The sequence below is a fragment of the Martes martes genome (assembly GCF_963455335.1).
Source record: "Martes martes genome assembly, chromosome: 6".
NCBI classification, from domain to species: Eukaryota; Metazoa; Chordata; class Mammalia; order Carnivora; family Mustelidae; genus Martes; species Martes martes.
In genome coordinates, this window is record NC_137893.1 from 98,225,472 (window position 1) to 98,247,709 (window position 22,238).

General features: G+C 44.9%; 1 protein-coding gene across 1 annotated transcript; it reads right to left on the reverse strand.

Annotated features, from left to right (window-relative positions):
- Window positions 1-535: 535 nt before the first annotated feature.
- Window positions 536-17,210, reverse strand: GCM1 (glial cells missing transcription factor 1; the record flags this gene model as incomplete). Its single annotated transcript, XM_080805693.1, has 5 exons — window positions 536-1,273; window positions 2,803-2,931; window positions 3,895-4,007; window positions 4,936-5,188; window positions 17,136-17,210. 5 exons carry the CDS (start codon window positions 17,208-17,210, stop codon window positions 536-538), a joined length of 1,308 nt encoding a protein of 435 aa, XP_080661819.1.
- Between the last annotated feature and the right edge of the window lie 5,028 nt (window positions 17,211-22,238).

Sequence of the window (22,238 nt, forward strand, 5' to 3'; positions counted from 1 at the left end):
TTACAGCTTCCAACATTACATAAGTGTACATTTATCTTAAAACTGGAAGTTTCGTTATCTTTTGATTGCCTTCACCCACTTCCCCACCATGACTCCTGCCCTCCCCCAATAACCTCTGGCAACCCCAATCTGATCTGTTTTTATGAGTCTGGGTTTTTTTGGATTCCACATGTAAATGAGTTCACAGTATTTGTCTTTTTCTGTCTGACTTATTTCACTTAGCATAATGCCCTCAAGGTCCATCCATGTTGTCACAAATGGTAGATTTTCTCACTTTTGTGAGACTGAGTAACACAATCCACTGTATATGTGTGTGTATATATATACATATACACCACACACCATATTTTCTTTATCCATTCCTCTGCTGATGGACACTTAGGCAGTTTCCACACTTTGGCTATTGTAAATGTTGCTGCAATGACCATGGGAGTTCAGGTAGTTCTACTTTGAGTTTTCTAAGGAACCTCCATACGTTTTCCAGAGTGCACTAAATTATAGTCCTGCTAATAGTGTACAGGGTTTTCAGTTTGGATCATCTTAAAGGACAGAGGTTTAGAAGCATCTCATTGCTGTAATGATTCAAACCCACACCCCTCATGTCTTCATCAAAATCCCATTTGCTGCTCTTGCCTGTCAGTGAGTATTGATGGTGGGGATGGGAGGCGTACGTTAGGAGAAAGGGGTCTTCCTGAGGCGAGTGGCATGTGGAGGAAGGGCAGCAGCTGTTAAAATCCACATGCACCCTCTCTTCATAAAGCTCACCCCCTGGATTAGGCCACACTGGGCGACAGCTACTTTCGGCCACAGGCGGTTCCACTGGAATCTGCTGGGGAAAGGGGTCTGCGGAGCTCTGGGAAGGGGAGAAGTCGTAAGGCCAGCTGGTCAGAGGGAAAGGATAACTGGGACAACAGTTGTCATTAAGAGAATGTCTCCCCAAGGCAGTGCTTATATTCCATGTTTGCCGATCATCGTAGTCAGAGAAGACTCCGGAAACAGGATGAAGCAGGTCCCCACCATTACAGAGCCAACTACTGGACAGTTTGCATTTGTCATAGAGCTTAGTGGGGCCCAAGGTGGAAGTGGGGTCTGCCAGGTCAGTGGTTCCCCCCATGCAACAGCTCTTGGAGAAGAATAAGCAATCATTCAGAGACTTCTGCTGGGGTGTGTTAGCTATTAAACGTCCATTGTAACTACTGGGCAACTGGACGCCCTCCTGGAAAGACCAAGTTAAAGGTAAACTTCCCCAACTTTGGGTTTCACCTGGAAGAGACTAGAAAGGAAAGCGAAAAGCTCACATTAATAAGTTAAGCAAATTGACACTACTACCACAGGCACCCAGAGTTACTCTGTGCAAATAAGTGCTCTGTCCGACTTTCCTCATTCCTCACATACTTGAAGCACAAACGCACAGCAGGGTTTCACCACAAGCACTTAAAGTCTGAAAGAAGTCAAGGTTGCCTCCAGGTCCACTGTACAGCCTACTCACCAGCATGAGTTGTGTTACTCTCACTCCTCTGACTCTGAGCAGAGCGAGTGTGTTGAAAATGGTTCATCCTCAAACACAAATGTGATACAATAACTGTCTTTGTGAGAAACTTATAAGAGACTATTTAAGAAAAATCAAACTACAGCTTCAAAGATTTATATTATACTCAGTATAACTCTCAGTGGATCTCTTGCTTGCTCACCCAGTCTGTCTGTCTGTCTCTCTCTCATACACACACACACACACACACACACACACACACACACACACACACGTCATTTCCTTCCTTGACTTTTCTATTTTTTAATACTGTTTGCAGTCTGAGAGACTAGGGTTGTTCTGTTGTTTTTCTTCTCAAGAGTCTTTTCTCCAAGTTCATGGGGATTTTGTGGACCCATAAATAGGGCCTCTAGAAAATGAAGTAGTAAATTTATTTCTATAAATAAAGGAAGCATACGTACTACTTTCCAGTTCATCACAGGGAAAAAAACTGGCTGAGAATTACGTGATCTGCTTGCTTATGTAACAAGAGGGTGGAGATAGAGAGACTGTGCCCAGGCAGAGTGGGAGGAAATGCCCTTCAACTTGTCCCATGGCTGGCAGAAGGGGTGAGGAACCCGCCATTCGGTTTCAGGGGCTCACATGTCCCTATAACCGACCCAAGCGACATTTTCTTTTTCTACGTAAGGGACATTTAGAACCTCTAGGGATGGACGGGCTCCATCTCGGTCCTCATGAAAAGAAATGTGGAGCACGGAGCAGCAGCAGAATATAGGAATTAGCATCACTATCAAGCAGACAAACCCACCAACCTATAATATGGTGCCCATAAAGCCAGCGAGTTCACATCACAGTGTGGCCTCTCCAACCCCCAACCCCACAGGTGGCCAATGTTTTCAGAAACTTCCTGGTTATTTCCCCTGAGTCGAGTCTGCTAATCTATTCAGGGGAAGAATGCCCATTTTGGAATGGTATTTTGCCAAGACCACTTTAGGTTCACTTCTGAACCAAAATATAAAGTGCCAAATAGAGGTTAAGTACTAATCCAAGTCTCTCCTTGTAATTGTAGCAGGGTAGATGTTTCTAAAATTACATGAAGTTTAAGAGTATCTGAGAGCACGCTACAAGATGGCAGAAATTAAGAGGAAAACCCCAGATTCTATTTCTTTTCTCTGGGGGATGCTGCCCTATAGATGAACCAGATGGGATGGTTTTGACCTCGTTTGTCGGTGGGGAGGGACTGGAGAAGGGTATTGTCCTTACCACGGGGTGGAGAGTCGCCATATGTTTTGAACACACGGGGGACAGGTTACCTTTGTCTCTGGGCTCTCCTTCAGCTTTAAGGGGACGGAGGCAGACGCCACGTGTGCTTTTTTCATTGTTCTTCTTGCCTCGGCTTCCAATTTGGTTTCTGGTTTTGGATGATCATGCTCTCCCTTTGACTTACAGGAGACAAGGAGGTAAAATACACAGCAAGATTGGACCTCACGGTGTGTAGAGTGTTACCCCGTGCCCTGCCGCTTGACCGGGTACTGCTGCTGGCCCAAGACTTCATAAACCTCTTCGGCCCATCACGTGCTTTCCTGCCCGCCTTTGAACATGGTGCCCCTCGCCCACCTGGTGAAGTCACACTCACAACCACAACAAGCGACACTACGAAGTGCTTCCTGCGGTGTGTGGAGGAGGCTGCAACACACACGACCTCACTGACTCTTCAGCATCAGTCCTGCTGCCATTATCACTACCCCAGCTTACAGAGTAGGAAACCGAAGCATGGGGACACTCCACCAGCCATGGAGGGGACACTCCTCCCCTTGTCCCCCCATGAGTGAGCGGGGAGCCGGGATTCAAAGCATGCTAGAGCTGCCCAAGCTGAGAGCCAGCTATAGAACGTTCGGGAATTCTAGGAGCTGGCTGGCAGCTGGAGATGAGCCACGATGGGAACTGCTGTGATCACAGATGCTGGCCCACACTAGCCATCGGGACATTTTCTTTTTGGAGGGTTGGTTGACCAGTACACCACGGACCTTTTGCCATCAGAAGCCAGACTTTATCCTGTTCTTAGCACCGCCCCCTCAAGGACTCCAGCACACTCACATTTCGGGTTTGCTGAAGCCAACCACATGCCGCAGCACTGTGCTAGCCTGAGTGTGATGAGATTACTGCAGGCTGCCTCCCCCCAGGGGCCAGAGGCAGAGTCAGCCAGGCCCCCTCCAGGGGCTCCGGGTCTTGGTGCCCGTGTGCAGGTGTGGGTACAGACATCTGCTTGCCCAGAGCTCGCCTCGGGGTTGGTACGGGCTCGCGTTCCCCTGCCCATCTCCTGTACGGAACCTCCCCCTGTACTCTGCACACATTTCCCGAATTAAAGAGAAAACGGCATCTCCTAACTCTAAGTCAAATCCAACCTGGAAGAATATGAAGCGTCCGTCGTGCCTCCAGAAGTTGGTGACCGGGAAGCCCCCATGGCCTCGGCAAGGAATGAGCTTCAGAGGCCCGTCGCAGTTGGGACAGCGTTTCCCTGTAAGAAAGCATAAGCAGGTGACCCTGCCAACTGAGTCCTGAGTCTATGCGGCCCCGGCAGGCGGCGCTTGACTCCGGGATGGTCGAGAATGGGCCTGGGTGCAGTGTTCCGGGCTCCCTTCCACTGGGCATTACCTCTGACCCCAGGAGGCCTGACCATCAAAGCCTCCCAGACCAGTCTCACACAGGGACAGAGGAAGCGGTTTCCTACAGACTGGGATATCTCACAGGTCAAGGGAGAGCTCTTCTGAGCAGAAAATCCCTCCCTCCATATTTACTGAGACCTGAAATTCTCTGTAGAGAAGAGGACAGAATTCCTTCACTTCCCAGTGAGAATTAAGGGTCAAGGAGCAAAGTCACAGAAGAGGAGAAGCACAGCCCCTAAATGTTCATTAAAGTGTAAATGACCGAGACCAGACCCTTTCCGGAGAGCCTGTTTTCAAGACAGCTTACAAGGAAAGACCATGAAGTAACTTGAGGTCTGCAGCGGGCAGGGCACAGGGGAATGCTGGATGCATCTGTTTCATAATCCGATGGACGTGATAAAGAGGAACACAATGAACCAGACTATGGCACGGACCTAAATGGCGTGGACTGAAGCCGAATCTCAAACTTCCTCCCACTCCAGACCAAAGCATTCACTGAGCTCCTGGGTGAGGCTGGGGAGACCCATTCCCCAGGATGTCACGTGGTCAAGTGATCAACAACGTTCTCCTAGACTTTGTGTAGGTCCCCTGATGAACTAGTATGAGTCCCCTAAGTGATACCTCCGCTTTTGAACAGAAGCCTTGAGTCAGGGGCCTTAACCCAAGGGAGCGGTTTTGTTGGCGGGTGCTCTGGGCATGGCGAGAACCACAGGGCAGACCCCGAGGGGTGAGGAGGCTGCTGGATGCCAGCTTCCTCGCTGTGCCGCCAACGCTACTCACTCTGCTGCTTCTGCCGGGCTTTGTCGCAGATGGCGGGTCGCAGGTAGATCTTGCGACCCTCCTCGGCAGAGCAGTCGCGGCTGCACACCACCACACCCAGGCAGGACTTCTTGAGGATGCGGGAGTTGTGGTTGTTGGTGTTGCGCATGGCCCAGCTGCTCAGGTGCCGCTGTGCGTTCCTGTCCTCTGAGCTGTAGATGTGCTTCTCGTAGGAATCGGGCCATTCCTGGAACCAGTCGGTCTTTTTCACATTCTGTTAGAGACACAAAACATACTGCTGTATTTTAAGTGAGACAACATAACTTCGTAGGGCTCCTGCACGGCTCCGTTGGTTAAGCGTCTGCCTCCGGCTCAGGTCATGAACGCAGGGTCGTGGGATAGAGCCCTGTGTTGGGCTCCCTGCTCAGCGCGAAGTCTGCTTCTCCTTCTGCCCCACCCCATCTTGTGCTCTCTCTCTCTCAAATAAATAAGTAAAATCTTAAAAAAAAACACACAACCGTTCTTAGATGTGAAAGTGGTCTTGGCCTCCAAGAGCTGTGGAGACCTTTGGCAAAGACCAACCAGCATTTCACTCTGACAGCAGGATCTGAGCTTGGTGTAGTGACACCAATAGGCCTGCTGGGTCTGCGGAATGTTTGCTCCCTGGACCAAACTGGGCTGTCATTCAGTACCCCCCACCTCCCCTTAGTTCTACTCCGTGATGATTCTCTAGGCCTTGGAGAGAAGACTTATTGACCATCTCCCACAAAGAATTTTTGAGGTGAAGTAATGTGATTGTGCTCTTACACAATCACACTGGAAAACACTGTGGCAGGGTAGTGAGATAATGTCTCATAACACATTAGTTACCTTATTGCGAAGGTGAACAGTTTATGCAGTCACCAGAGCTGAATAGTGGGAAAATTAGAGAGCCGGGGTTTGGGAGGGTTCGGAAAGCCACTATCTCCCCTGGGGAGAACTTCTTCCTTTTTATCTACTTCTAGATCCATGGGCCTCCAACAAGGAGGGGGAGGAGTTTACTTTGGCTGGAAAGTTCTACGTTCTTGCCTAGCACTAGCACTAGCACTATTCACCCTGTGTGAACATCTAAGCTCTCCTTAAGAAAGATCATCAGTACACTCAATCCTTATGGCATTTGTCATTGGACTTTCTGTGCTTCTGTTTCTTTATCTGTAGAATACGGATAACAAGACCTGCCAACCTTAAGTATGGTTCTGAGAATATGATAATATATAAAAAATACTTAGCACAGCACCTAGCATGGAATAAGCTCTCAATAAATGTTAGTCACTGATGTTGAGGCTCCCATTCCTCAGGCCCTTTGGTGCATAGATACTGCATTTGACTGATCCTGCTTCATTCTCAGGAATGACAATCGTTGAGCACCTGGGTGGCTCATTGGGTTAAGCCTCTGCCTTCGGCTCAGGTCATGATCTCAGGGTCCTGAGATGGAGCTCTGCATCAGACTCTTTGCTCAACGGGGAGTCTGCTTCCCCCTCTCTGCCTGCCTCTCTGCCTACTTGTGATCTCTCTGTCAAATAAATAAATAAAATCTTAAAAAAAAAAAAAAAAGAATGACATTTGCTAAGCAATCTCCATACTTGAACTTAGGCTGTGTCTATTCCCATACCCTCCAGAGACCTGGCATGACAGAAGAACATTTTTCATCAAGAAGATTCTAGAAGGTCCAGAAGGAGAGGTCAGGGTGCCTTCCTTTTGATTCCCCGACAAGAAAGCAGGCATAGAATATTGCGGGGGGTGGGGGTGCATTTTAAAAGGAAAAGAGAAAATATCAACAACAGGATGGAAGGGCAGCATGGGGAAGTTGGTGTTTACTGAGTTAGATTTCAAGTTTAAAACGTGCCAGAGAGCTTTGTAACCTGAGACTCTGGGCAAGTGACTATCTCTGAAGCCTCATTTTGCTCTTCTCCAAAATGGACATAGTGATAAAATATTCTTCAAAGAAGTACCACAAAGAACAGATGTGTTGTAAACTTTAAGTTTGATGTAATGATAGTTGCCATTTGAATGGCATGTCATGGGAACTAAAGTGGATCTGAGGAAACATAAATGAGATAGAGGCAGTTTTAGGAACAGTTAAGAGCTGGGGTCTGGGGGCACCTGGGTGGCTCAGTTGTTAAGCATCTGCCTTCAGCTCAGGTCATAATTCCAGGGTCCTGGGATTGAGCCCCATATCGGGATCCTTGCTTAGCCAAAGGCCTCCTTCTCCCTCTCCCACTCCTCCTGCTTGTGTTTCCTCTCTTGCTGTCTCTCTCTCTGTCAAATAAGTAAGTAAGATCTTAAAAAAAAAAAAAAAAAAGCTGGGGTCTGCAACATAGGGCTCATGGATCAAATCCAGGCCATTGCCTTTTTTTTTTTTTTTTTTTTTGGTAAATTAAGTTTTATTAGAACCCAGCCAAGCTCATTCACTTGAGTGTTGTCTATGCATACTTGACATTACTACAGCTGAGTCAATTCATTATAGCAGAGACTGTAATGGCCCATAAAACTGAAAATACTGACAATCTTTAGAGAAAGTCTCCTGACTTCTGGTTGAGAGCCCAGCCCCTGAGGTAGATGGCCTCAGTACAAAGTCTTAACCAAGTTCCTTGCCCTCTGGGTGCCTTCACTTCCTGCTCTCCTGCTCTGTAAAATGGAGGTGACAGGAGTACACACCTCACAGGGATGTTATGAAGACTGAATGAGTTAACATAAATAAACATCTGAAGCCGTGCCTGGAGGACCAGATCCAGGGCTACAAGCAGCCAATGTGGTTGTAAGAGCCAACGGCTTTCAGGAGGGAGAAAACCCACAGAGAGGTCACTTCATGCCTTAAACCTTGTCCCTTGTCAAGTCAAACCCAAGATGGGAGTCCAAGCCCCTCTAAAGCAAAGACTTTGCTGGAACAACTGACTCCACAGCCTTCTTTCTCAGAGTAATGGCTCAGGGGAATCCTTCATGTGCCTCACTGTAACTGCTGTGAGGTGAGAAGGGAAATGGAGGAGGGTGTGTGGCGTTGGTCCATCAGGCAACTAGAGCAGAGCTTCCCGGAAACAGGCGCAGCCAGGCCAAGATGCTGAATGGACTGTCTGCTTTTTCCAGATCTTTCCCTCCCTCTCCCAATTCCCTGGGAATATTGAGCTGGGTAAGATTTACCTCAGGCAGCCAGCCCCCTTCCTGCTTCCTCCACACATCTTGTCTTCTCTTCTCTGCCTTCTGACCTAAGGCTCTAAGCAATGCCTTCTTATTTTCTGTAGTCACAGAAAGGCCCCAAGAAGCAGAATATTTTATCTTCTGGAATAAGAAAAATGCGGGTTCAAACACTAACGTGGACCTTTAACAATTTGGACTGTAAAAATCTATTGGGGGCATTTGAATAATTCAGACACAAAGCACAGCGGTCAGGGTAGCAGAGACAAGGGCCATGCGGACTTGAAGAAAAGCGGTGATTTTCACTTTCAAGGTGAGTAGCCCCTGCAGGCTGGTCACGCCATTAATCCCATGAACCACGAGGAGGGGAAGGTATATGTGAGTGTCTCAGAGGTTCAGAGGAAGAAATGATCTCCATCATCTTTTCTCCCCACAATTTTCTCTCAGTTCAATGTATATTTTGATCTCCCTTTGAAGCTTCCTCTTTGACTTATGGATGACTTACAAATATACTGTTTATTTGCCATGTATGTGCAGATTTCCCTACTGCCCTTCACTATTAATTTCTAGGCTGGTTCCACCATCTTTGGAGAACACTGTATTTTAACTATTTTAACATTGTTGAGGTTTGTTTTAGGGTTTACAGTATTTTCTTTTCTTTTTAAGAAATATTTTATTTATTTATTTTTTAAGTAGGCTCCACACCCAACGTGGGACTTGAACTCACAACCCTGAGATTAAGAGTCACATTCTCAAACCTAAGCCAGCCAGGTGCCTCAGGGATTGTAGTATTTTCTACATTTGAAAATATTATCTTTTTTTTTTTTAAGTTTATTTGTTTTTTTTTTTTTTTTAGTAGCCTCTATACCCAGTGTGGGGCTCGAACCCGCGATCTCCAGATCAAGAGTCACATGTTCTTCTGACTGAGCCAGCCAGGTGCCCCTACATTTGACCATCTTTTAAGCCTTTTTTTTTTCTTCCCAGCAGCCTCTTCACTGGCAGCCTACATTTCCAGTTCCATCAGTAATGCGGTAATAATTCTGACAACGTATTAACTTGAGAAAATTCCTAGAAGTAAATGTGTTCATATCAAGCTCTTCTCTATGCTCAATCTTTTGATTTGGGTGCTTAGTGGAATCTCTGACATCATTTGACATTGAAATTAAGACAAAACCTAGGGGCACCTGGGTGGCTCAGTGGGTTAAGCCTCTGCCTTCAGCTCAGGTCATGATCTCAGGGTCCTGGGATCAAGCCCCACATCAGGCTCTTTGCTCAGCAGAGCAGCTCTCTGCCTACCTCTCTGCCTACTTGTGATCTCTCTCTCTCTCTGTCAAATAAATAAATAAAATCTTTTAAAAAAAAAAAAAGACAAAACCTAGATTCCCATAATGCAAAGGAACCCAGGTGTCAAATGAATGACAGTGACTTCTGAAAGTCTTGTAAATTCAAGGCACTAGAGAGGTAAAATTTAAAAAGAAAGAATAATCATTTCTTAATCTCGTTTAGCGGATCTCCATAAAATGTTTTCTTCTTTTCTGATCTTGTGTTTATTTTAATTTCTAACTTTTCATGAGTAACTTTGTTTTTCCTCTCGGTTAAAAGTTTATAATTTAAAGGGAATATTCTTCAGGTTTCCAACAGGATTCCAACAGGAAATCTAACGAATTTATATTTTATAATCTCAAGGGGTAACATCACTGGGGGGTTTAACATTTCTACGACTTCTGTAATTTTTTTACTAAGAGACCTAATCCTCTAACTTACTCAAAATCTCTGCAACTCCATGGAATCCTAGAGCACCCAATCCTCCTTATTCTGCTTTACTTAACTACATGAAGTTCTAATAGGGTCCCTTAAAAATTAAATATATACTATTAAAACAAAACTAATAAAATGAAAATGAAAATTGTGAAATATGGCATCAAAACACCAACACTACACTGTTATTATATTAAAATGGATTTCACCGGGACGCCTGGGTGGCTCAGTTGGTTAAGCGGCTCCCTTCGGCTCAGGTCATGATCCCAGCGTCCTGGGATCGAGTCCCACATCGGGCTCCTTGCTCCACAGGGAGCCTGCTTCTCCCTCTGCCACTGTGTCTGCCTGTGCTCACTCTCTCTCTCTCTCTCTCTGACAAATAAATAAATAAAATCTTAAAAAAAAATGGATTTCACCTAGCATATAATCCACTCTCATACAAAGCAATTATCTGCGTTTTTCTTTAATGCTAAGAATAGCTTAATTCGGGGTGCCTGGGTGGCTCAGTGGGTTAAGCCTCTGCCTCTGGCTCAGGTCATGATCTCAGGGTCCTGGGATAAGCCCTGCATCGGGCTCTCTGCTCCTTGGGGAGTCTGCTTTCCCCCCTCTCTCTGCCTGCCGCTCTGCCTACTTGTGATCTCTGTCAAATAAATAAAAAAAAATCTAAAAAAAAAAAAAAAAGAATAGCTTCTTTATAAGTAAATGTTTCCAAATAAAACAGGGAAGGCATACAGATATACCTTTAAGCAAAGCAGATAGAGGGAAAAAATGACATGTTACTTATGGAACACAGAAAAAAAACCAATTCAACCAGCATTTTGGTTCCTATACACATTTTCAGGAACTCATCTCTTCCGTGCCAACAGGAAACCAAACCCACGTGTTCTCAAAGAAGAAATTCAACTCAACAAAATGCTTTTGAGTTAACTCAAGAGTGACTCCTTATAAGGGCTAATACTGCAATTTCCTACCTTTGTTAAAGGATCAAAATTCAAAACAAAAATGTCCGTTTTTGTTCAGATAACACTAAGATGGGCTGGAGTTCTCCTGTTTTCAAACTCTCCATCACTTGCTTCTCTCTACTCTCCTTCCTTCCCTTTTCCACTCTACTTGGCTAAGCAAGGGACCTCCCGGCAGGCACCCAGAAGACAGTTTTTCCTACCACAGATGTAGTAATGTCCCCATCCCAATAAGAGTCTGGGGTGGCAGAATGATTCTAGCTCTACCAGTGGGGATTCAATGACCAAGGGAGCCCAATATAGGTGGAGCTGTCCCAGGAAGTTCAAATGACCTTGACATCAAGGGGAATGCTGGCAAGGAGGACAGAGTCATAGGTATACCTGTTAGACCAACATAATGTGACCTGATCACGCAGGCAGATAATAACTGACAAGAAACCCAGAATCTGGTTTACCTGTTAGCTTGTCAGCACCAAGACACATCTGATTATTCCTGGCTCATTGTGATTCCATTTAGCCACAACGGAACTCACTGAAGAGCTCCAAGATTCACCTTCACTTTGAAGTCTGAGGCAAAAGCAACCTTGCTGGCTAAAATCATGATCCAGGAAATTAACTAACTGGAGACATGGGTTCTTTGTGGTTGACTCACCAGGTTTTAGGCTGACCTGTATTTATGTTTAGCCTATGTATATTTATCTTTTCTCTAGAAAAGAATATACTTAAAGCTTGGAATTTTGTGAGTTAATGGCTTGGTGTGGCTTTGGCCATGGTTTGCTGTTTTTTTATTTAATTTAATTTTACTATTTTTTAAGTAAGTTCCATGCCCAACATGGGGCTTCAACTTATAACCCTGAGATCAAGAGTTGCACGCTCCACTGACTGAGTCAACCAGGCACCCCTGGCCACAGGTTTAAACTGCATACTTAGGAACCAAATGATTCAGGGTTTGTCTGCAATGGTGCTTTTGAGTACACCCTGTACTTGTACTCAGAGAAACTGGCTAGTGTTAGGAACAGAACAGGTGTTCTCAGCGCCCTGCCAAAGTGGGTGCTACTTAGGAAGAAAAAGAAGTAATTCTGGGGCGCCTGGGTGGCTCAGTGGGTTAAGCCGCTGCCTTCGGCTCAGGTCATGATCTCAGGGTCCTGGGATTGAGTCCCGCATCCGGCTCTCTGCTCAGCAGGGAACCTGCTTCCCTCTCTCCCTCTCTCTCTGCCTGCCTCTCTGTCTACTGTGATCTCTCTCTGTCAAATAAATAAATAAAATCTTTTAAAAAAAAAAAAGAAGTAATTCTTTCCCAATTTCCAAACAAGAAAAAGGAAAAAAGCACTTTCTTAGCTGTTCAAAGCTGCCAAGAGTTACAGTCAGTATTAATGAGATTGTGACCCTTTCCGTTAACTTGTAATAAACATTTTTAATGTAGGGAAGACTAAACCAACACCAGACATTTGCTGCTTGGGTCAAGCAAACCCTAATGCAATTATAGTTGCACCTTTAAAATGAAAATGTAAAATGAAAATATAAGGGTTAGAATAAAAAGGGAAAGCAAACTGGTACACCACACTGGTCTGAGATTTTTATCAATGGTGGTTTTGAGTAAGCTGAGTGCCTGCGGTTCAGAGCTGGCTCCCTGGGGGCTGGATTATGGAGAAAGGGTGTCAAAATGACCACCCTTAGAGGAGGGACCAGAAGCAAGTGAAAGGAAGATTTATAAAGATCTGACATGCAGCTGAGAGGAGGAGGAAGCCCACATGAAACAAATAGAGGGGAGGGATGACTTAGCCAGAGCCAAGAGGACTTTGAGCCCCAGATCCAATCAAGATTCCATCTGGCCCCAAAAGCCTAATGACTACCCTTTTCCTAGAAAATAACTGAATCCTCTTAGGATAGTCTGCTTCCAAACCGCCTTTCCAGCCAGTAGCCTCCCCCAGCTCCCTGCTGACCCTTCTGAATGCCTGTGCACAAGCTCCCTCAAACGTAGAGGCTGAACAGCATTTGGACTCTGGTGCCCTGTTCTGCCTTGATGGTCTTGTCTGCTTCCCCCTTTTACATTTTACAAGAGAAAGCCCTGTGCCAGAAGCTGTCTTGATTCCCATGTCCAAGGCACGCTGAATTACATACATCCTCTTGCAAGGACCTCCAGCATTTTTCTGCATGACACAGACTCTCCATTCAGGCACAGACCTTATTCCATTTGCCCAAAAGATCATGAGCCCATCCATGAAAGTTAGCATAGCTTCATGGCCCCTGTATCCCCAGAGCCTGCTATAGTGTCTGACCCATTGTCGTCACTCAGAAATGTTTGGGTCTTTTTAAAATTTAATTTAATTTAATTATTTAATTTAATTTATTTGAGAGAGCGGGCAAGCAAGCAGGGGAGGGGCAGAGGAAGGAGAGAGAGAAAATCCCAAGCATGTTCCATGCTCAGCACAGGGCTTGACCTCCCAACCCTAAGATCATGACCTGAGCCGAAATCAAGAGCTGGATGCTTCACCAACTGAGCCACCCAGGCGCCCCACGGAACATCTAATGTCCTAATGAGGATATCAGCATTCACTATTGGCAAAAATCAACCCATAAATCTTGGCATGATTGAGATATGTAAGGGGCTACGGAATTTCAGGGCACGGAGCATTTCAGCATTCAGAGGCCCATCTCAAAACCTGAAGCATGTGAGCAGATTAGCAGTAAAGAAATGGGTCTACCAGTTGCCAGAATTTGCCTACACACTGTGGAAGTACTCATCCTGTCAAGAACACAAAATTAGGAAAAAACAAACTCTGAATTCCTTGCATGAAATTTACAACAATAACAAGCAACTGCATCTGATCCTTCAAACCGGATTTTTTTTTTTTGGTGCCCAAACAGGTAGTCTGAGGTACAGGAATCGCCTGAGGGGCTCCACAGAGAGGACTCCAGGGTCAAAAACAAGTCCGAGCCACAGAGCCGGACACCGCCTTCTCTTGGGAGCACCGCCAACACAGACGCGGATGGAAGTCTCCGATCCGCGCAAAGAAATCTGTTTAACTTTGTTGAATCCAGGGCTTCTGTTTCTCTTTACAACACCTACAAAAACGCCGCGTCACCCATGGTCCACAGAACATACTTTGGCAAACAGGGCTCTAAGCGGCTTGCGTAAGGAATTTTGATTTTCCTTCTACCGAGGAGGTAACTGAGACTCAAAAATGGTTTGTTTAGAGTCACACAGGTTGAAAGCAGTGGAGCCATTCTCTAGTGAATTCCACACTTACCAACTGTTGTTAATGTATGTCAGGTACTGTGTTAACGCTGGGCTGACAGTTCTAGAAGGCAGGCTGCTTTCCTACTCTCAGGTCCCAGAACCCTAGACTGGTCAGTGCAACCACCTTATTTTCAGAAGAGGAAAGGGAGTCTCAGTAAAGGTAAACAACTCCCTAAGGCTTTACAGATTAAAAAGAGGCAGAACTGGAATTCCAAGCCGGGGTTTTGTCCCTGTACCCCGGCTTACACAGTGCAACTACTCGGCCTTGAAATACTCTCAAAATATACAACCTAATCAGCTTGGAAATCTTTCCAAGACCCTTTTATTTTTCACCTCAAATGGTTCGTGATACGATTCCAGAGCCAGCACAAACCCAGATCAGGATGGTGGTGTCTCTGCTTAGAAAATATTAAAGGGACACGGCACTTTTTTTTTTTTTTTTTTTGAGAGAGAGAGAGAGAGAGAGAGAAAATGCATGAGCTGGGGGCGGGGAGCAGCGGCAGACAGAGAATCTTATGTAGGCTCTACACCCTGCACAGTCCCTCAAACAGCTGGACAGAACTCGATCTCACAACCCTGACATCACCACCCCAGCCAAAACCAAGAGTCAAAGGCCTAACTGACTGAGCTACCCAGGTGCCCTAAAGGCACTGCACTTCTAATCATTACCCCGGAATATTTACAAGGGCACTTGCTGAAGTTCACTGAGTTATTTCCAGAACAATCCTACTTTTTGATTAACTATAAATGATACATTTTCAAAACTACATTGTGTATTTTTGTAAATTTCTGAATGCAATGTCTTAGGAAACAGAATGCTTTTGTTTTTGGAAATTCATAATGGAAAATGAACTTTCATGAGCCCCGAGTTTTCCTCCAGAGAAGTGGTGCTTCCTTTCTTTTTTTAAAAGATTTTATTTATTTATTTGTTTGACAGAGAGAGACAACGAGCACATGCACGCAGAGCAACTGGCAGAGGGAGAGGGAGAAGCAGGCTCTCTGCAGAGCAGGGAGCCCAATGCAGGGCTTGATCCCAGGACTCTGGGATCACGACCCGAGCGGAAGGCAGACGCTTAACTTACTGAGCCACCCAGGCATCCCTGGTGTTTCCTTTCTTTTGTTTACAGATCTGATGAATGATATGGCCCTCGGTCCCAGGAAAAAAAAATGCGTATTAGCAGACAGTGTTACCTGCCACTTCAGAGGGTTCTCAAACCCCATTAAAACCCCTGCTCGGGAAGGCGGCCCTGCAAACCTTCCAGGTCCTTGCTTACTTCTACTCTTGAAGCTTAGATTACCCGGCAGCTACTTGTGAGCTACAGCCATGAAATTAGGAAAAGGAAGTGGTCAACGTCCCTGAGCCAGGTAAACTACAATGTACATTAAAGTTTCTCCTAGAACAGCAGCAACGATCATAAACCAATTAAGAGCAACCATAAAGGGGCAGCTGGGTGGCTCTGTCAGTTAAGCGCCTAACTTCCGGCTCAGGTCGTGATCCCACCGTTCTGGGATAGAGCCCTGCTCAGCAGGGAGTCTGCTTCTCCCTCTGCCCCTCCCTACTGCTCATGCTCTCTCTCTCCTTCTCCTCTCTCTCAAATAAATGAATAAAATCTAAAAAAAAAAAAAAAAAAGGCACAACTATAAGGACAAATCACTACAATAGATATTTATATGATTCAACTCTGGTTTATTTAAGCACCTTAACTGAGTGAAAAGCAGGGTATATTTTTTTTTTAAGATTTTATTTATTTATTTGACAGAGATCACAAGTAGGCAGAGAGGCAGGCAGAGAGAGAGGAAGGGAAGCAAGCTCCTTGCTGAACAGAGAGCCCAATGCGGGGCTCGATCCCAGGACCCTGGGATCATGACCTGAGCCGAAGGCAGAGGCTTTAAACCACTAAGTCACCCAGGCGCCCCCAGGGTATACTTTTTGACTTCCAGCTCTTCTAAGACCTACTGAGAGGTAACATAGGTAGGAATTTAAGAGAAAACAGAGAAACAAAAGAAAACCTTCAATAGAGTGAAATTTGGAATGATCTGGAAGTCTTCATGAGAAATCTGGAATGGTTTTAAATCGAGACTGTGGAATCTCATTTCTTCTGCCCTGCCTTGGTAAAAACCAAATTTGTTCCCCAGAATCAGGCAGACTAGCTTGACATTTTCATTAAACAGTACTGGTGATCTCCACCCTGCCTTCCCAATACCCTTTCCAAACAACTTCCAGTGAAAACATCCTTGGAATGCCAAAAACGGAGTCAGGGGAGGTCAGTTTTACACAATTAATATTTTCCACCAAATTAAGAGTTAAAAAGTCAAATGCCAAACATGAAGGTAAAGAAAATATGAAACAGTCTCTCCGTAGCTGGAAAACAGCCCCGTGTATATGCACCCCATCTTACTTACACAAGTTCTACAAGAGTTGCTCTAGCCCATAAGAGCACTATCATTTGGACATTCCCGTTACAGATTTAATTTAAAACCATTACTGTATTGGGGCACTTGGGTGGCTCAGTTGGTTAAGCAACTGCCTGCAGCTCAGGTCATGATCCTGGAGTCAGTCCCAAGATGGAGTCCTGAATGGGGAATCCCTGCTCAGTGGAGAGTCTGCTTCTCCCCCTATCTCTGCCCGCTGCTCTGCTTGCCTGTGCTCTCTGTCAAATAAATAAGTAAAATCTTAAAAAAAAAAATTAGAAACCCATTACTATATAGCAAATAAGGCTTTCTGGGAATCTGTGCACTGTGCAGAGTCAATCTATTGGCAAATAACTCACCATGGACTTTATTCTACCAGCTAGCTGGGGTAGGTGCTACTAGGAGCCACACCAAACTTTGAAAGAGAAGGGAAGCCGCATTTTCTCTGTTTCAGTCTGTAACTGTTGTGGGGCGAGGGGTGGTGTCTGCCAGGTAAAGACCCACTCCAATTCTAGGTCATGGCATCTCCTCTGATTAAAATTCCTCAGTTAGATGCCCAGCCGAAGCTCTGCAGGACAGGAATTTACCCAGCTTGGCCCCTCACCAATCTCCTTCCAGAATGTAACAAGTTAAGGCTTCAGAGTCAAAGGCTGAAGGCAGATTCTTATGTAAGTACGTACCTGTGGCAGTTTCATATCGTTAATATCCCAGCTTAACATCTCCCTGTCCTCGGAATCAAGGTCTTCAGGCGCCATGACAGTCAGGTCATCCATAGGGTTCTGTCTACCCAATTTCCCACAGAAGTGGTGGGGAATCTGCCTCTCAAAGGCGTTTCCTACAGTCGGATCAATCCACTCTTGACTCAGTAGCTTAGACCTGGAGACTGTTTTCTGACACTAAAAAATAAGTGATAGTAATACTGACCGTTAAAGAGATAAAAATCAGTACTCGCCTGCCAGAAAAACCTGATTCATTGACATTTTTGCAAGCACCAACATACAAAATAAAAACACAATGTAGAAGTCATTAGTGATCTTGTGACAATAAAGCTCAACCATGGGGAATCAGAAGCACCACACTCACTGGGTTGGGGCCGCCTTTCTCCCTGCTGGGCCCGGGCTGGGAAAGCCAGAGTGGGGACCATTGTCACCGCAGCCAATGGTTAGAACACTGTCCTCCATATACCTTGGGGCAAGAGGGAGAGCTCGCTTGGAGCTGTTTTCATAGATTCACCTTTGTACACTAGCTAACACACGCGTGGTTCAAGTCAGAAGTGGGAAACATCACAACCAAATGTATCCAGAAGTATTTTTTAAATCTAAATTGCCAGAGAGGAATTTTTATCTCCTCAATAAACCAGTGTGTACTTTGTATCTTCAAATATTATTAATGGATAGCCTCAAATCGGATTCTCTCTCAAACCTGGGCATTATTGACACTTTGGACCTGGTAATTTTTTCAGAGATTTTATTTATTTATTTGACAGAAAGAGAGAGAGAGAGAGAGAGCATGAGAGGGAACACAAGCAGGGACAGTGGGAGAGGGAGAAGCAGGCTTCCCACCGAGCAGGGAGCCCGATGTGGAGCTCGATCCTAGGACCTTGGGATCATGACCTGAGCTGAAGGCAGACGCTTAACCCATAGAGCCACCCAGGAGCCCCAGGACCTGATATTTTTTTGCTGTGGGAGGTTATCTTGTGCACTGCAGGACGTCTAGCAGCATCCTTGGTCTCTGACCATTAAGTGTCAGTAGAAACACATCATTTGTTGTGACAACCAAAAATGTCTCCCTACATGGCCAGATGTCCCCTGGAAAGGGCAGAACTGTTTGAGAACCACTGCTTTAAAATAGTATTTCTTCAAGGCAGAGGTTCATAGGGGAAGAAAGGAAAAAATGAAACAAGATGAAACCAGAGAAGGAGACAAACCATAAGAAACTCTTAATCTCAGGAAACTGAGGGTTGCTGGGGAGGGGGGAGGAATGGGATGGCTGGAGTATGGACACTGGGGAGGGTTATGTGTGTGGGGAGTGTTGGGTGTTGTATAAGACTGATGAATCACAGACCTGTGTCCATGAAACAAATACTATATTTTATGTTAAAAATAAAATTAAAAGAATGTTATAAAATAAAAAAAATTTTTTTAAATAAAAATATTGTTTTCTGACTAACTCAAAAGCACCCTTCAAGGTTTTCTAATAAAAATATCCCTCTTCCCTCCCCCCTGCCCCCCCCCCCCACTGGAGATTCTATCTCATTTTACTCTGATTAAATCGTATTATGTAAATGATAGAGATTCAAAAATGTTTGCACACTGAATTTCCTCCCCCATAAGAAATACCACTCTGGTTTCTAATCATAACTGGTTAAAGGAGATTTAGCCAAAAAAGAAAAAAGAAGGGGGGAAAGAAAGGAAGGAAGGAAGGAAGAAGAAAGGAAATGTTCTACTCTGAGGGAAAAAAACCTGATCATTCTGCAGATGAAATGTGCGTTATTAGTGGAACACAAAGTGAAACATGTTAGTATGTGTGTAATCTCCATTTGCTGGTGGCTCTTGTAAAAACAAGGGACATAATGATGTTACACAAAACAACTTAATAGTATACCTGAACTATGAGTTAGTTTAATAGTCTCCAACTGAGGAAGTGCCATGGGCTCTGTTCCTTAGTCACGTATCTTTACCCTAACACTTGTCAGTCACTGAGATTTGAGGGCAAGTATATGAATATAGAAGACTGCTGACCCGAATGTATGACCCTTAGATAATAAGCTAATAGGGGTCCCTTCACCCCTTATCCCCCTACCACACTCACCTACAACCTAGTGGTCAAAGATTCAAAGAGCATGAAGTCCATCTCTTGTTTCAAACACTGCCATGCAAGGTTAAATCCCCAGGAGTTCTAAATCAAATTCTATGTCTGGGAAATAAACATTGAGTTGCTGAAGAAATGCTGCTACAGACTGACCTGAATTCAGATTTCGATTCCAAGTCTACGAGACACAGAGATCGTGTGGCGACCTGATGGTAACAGCTTTACGGGGTTACCTCTCTGAGCGTTAACAACAGTAACTCAGATGGTCTAAAACTTGTTATAGCTCATTGGGACAGACTGAACTTTCTTCTTTTTTTTTTTTAAGACCTTGAATAACAAGAGTCATATCTCAAAAATTCCTAAGCATTGTTTTAAACAACGGACATAACTCTTTCGTTTTTACATTAAGGAGAGAGGAATAAAAAATCTTGCTGCACAAAGATTTCATTTTTTATTTTCTCAGTTATAAATTGTTGCCAAATGAACAAATGTTAGTTTAGTATTTCCCTGAAAGTTAAGAACGAAACACAGGGAACGACGGTTTGCAGCCCTTAGAAAATAATTCAGTTTTTCTCCAGAATTAAAAAAGTTAATTTGTAAAGACTTCCTTTTTTTTTTTTAAGCAACTTGGGGCAAAATGTATTCAAATTTCATCATTTCAAGTAGAACTGAAATCCTGTAGGAATGGGATCGCTATTAGCATATTCCTTACATTGGCCTCGCCCCAGGATTTCTGTCTTCCTTACCTTCTGACTTCTTAACGGAGATGCAGACAACACTGTGTCATAAAAAATCTCATCTCTGGTTCAGGTCCCAGCAGGTTCTGGTCATTTTCTAAGCAGAAGCTGCAGTTCCCTAATCCAGGTCAAGGTACACTATGCTAATGAGCTCTGGCAAAAATCCAATCAAAATCTAGACGCTCTGAGCTTGGGATGGACTTAAAGAGCTTGGGCCAGGGAAGAGCAATGCAGGCAGTCACTTAACCAGCACAATTATCCCCAGAACACCAGCAAGGTGAGGGATTTTCTATTGTTCACCTCAGAACTTTCCCCTCCTTTACGTTAAGAGGGGATGTTAACTGAAATGGACACCGAAAAAAGAACTTCATGAGGGGGGGGCGCCTGGGTGGCTCAGTCTTTAAGTGTCTGCCTTTGGCTTAGGTCATGGTCTCAGATCGAGCCCTGCATGGGGCTCCCTGCTCAGCAGGAAGCTTGCTTCTCCCTCTCCCACTCCCCGTGCTTGTACCCCGCCCCCGCCCCCTGTCAAATAAATAAATAAATAAATATCTTAAAAAAAAAAAAAAAAAAAAAAGAACTTCATGAGGAAGTATAGGTGTTTTCCTGCTCAGAATTTCGTAGGTTGAGCCCAAAGCAGACTAACTTAACAACAGATTCTAATTCATCTACCACTTACCCCTGCCTGTGTATGAGAGAGAACAGAGAGACAGTCAGAGGTAGGAACATACCATGCTGATGGAACCTACTGGAACAGATATTGGATGGCCAACATTCCTAAACCAGGAATACTATAAAATGCTATTCTACACCTACCAATGCCCTCCCCCACACACTAATTCTGAGTGTTTAATCCCCTCAAATATCACCATCCTCCCAAGTCAGTTCAGTCCACATGCTATGTTCCAGGCTATCTGCTAGGCTCTGGAGATCTAAGGGAGAATTAAAGTATTAAGTTTCGCAGCAGAAAAGATGAACAAAGACACAAGTAAGCCTAAGATAACTAATGCATGGAATCGAGGCATCCAGAAGGAATGTGGAAGGGGAAGGTATGAAGCTGGAGGGAGGATAATCTGGGGAAACGTCTTTCACCACCACGATGTCCATCGTGATGCCCCATCAGCCTCTTGAAAGACAAACAGATATTTGTCAAGGCATCAAAGAATGGAGAACGGTGTTCCAGGCAGTGGCAATACTCTGGCCAAAGGTAAAGTGGTGTGAAAAATGCGGTGTGCTCAGCATTCAGAGAAGGAGGCGCCTGTCAGGAGAGTCCTGACCATGGAAGACAGGCTGTAGAGGAAGGGATGAGCAGGCCAGAGGGCCCAAGCCTTGGGAAGACTCATGGTCTGTCAGGCAGTTGCTAAGCGATCTTTGGCAACATTAAGATTTCTTACTAGTCTTTCAGCTCATGAATGAATTTCTCTTCTGCCTAAATGTTGAGAGGCTGAAAAATTTTCTTGTGCTTATCTAATCTTTTTTTTTAAAGGTTTTATTTATTTATTTGACATACAGAGATCACAAATAGGCAGAGAAGCAGGCAGAGAGAGAGAGGAAGGGAAGCAGACTCCCTGCTGAGCAGAGAGCCTGATGCGGGGCTCGATCCCAGGAACCGGGATCATGACCTGAGCTGAAGGCAGAGGCTTTAACCCACTGAGCCACCCAGGCACTCCTTATCTGACCAATCTGGATCGGCTCTTGTGGTCCCTCCTTGATCAGGGGGCTCTTTTCAACATCTCCAGGCACGCTGTAGCAGGACAGAGCCAAGCGCTGTGCCAACGGGCAAGAGAGAAAGGTCTACACAGTTCAGCTCCAGCGTCACAAAGCAGGGCCAAGAGTGGATTTTAGACCTGAGAGGGAATAAATTGGTGATTGGCACACCCATCATGATTATCCACTCGCCTAGGTCTCCCCTCTGGAGTGTCTTCTCCCATCCATGTCTAAATCCTATCCATCTGTCAGGAACCCCCCAGAGGCCACCGCCTCCTGTTTTTCGCACACTAGTCTAGAACATGGGATTTCTTATTTCTGTGGTATTCCAGAACTCTTAACTGAATTACAGGCTGTCTTCGATCTCTTAGGACTAACATTTTTCTTCTAATTACAAAATAAATTGATAATCTTTCTAACAAATCTGTGTTCTCATCTCCTGGAGATTCCCACTGTTAACATCTGGTCACATCCTTCTGGACTTTTGTTTACCCCTCCATGCACCACCAAACCTAGATACTGCTCTGCATT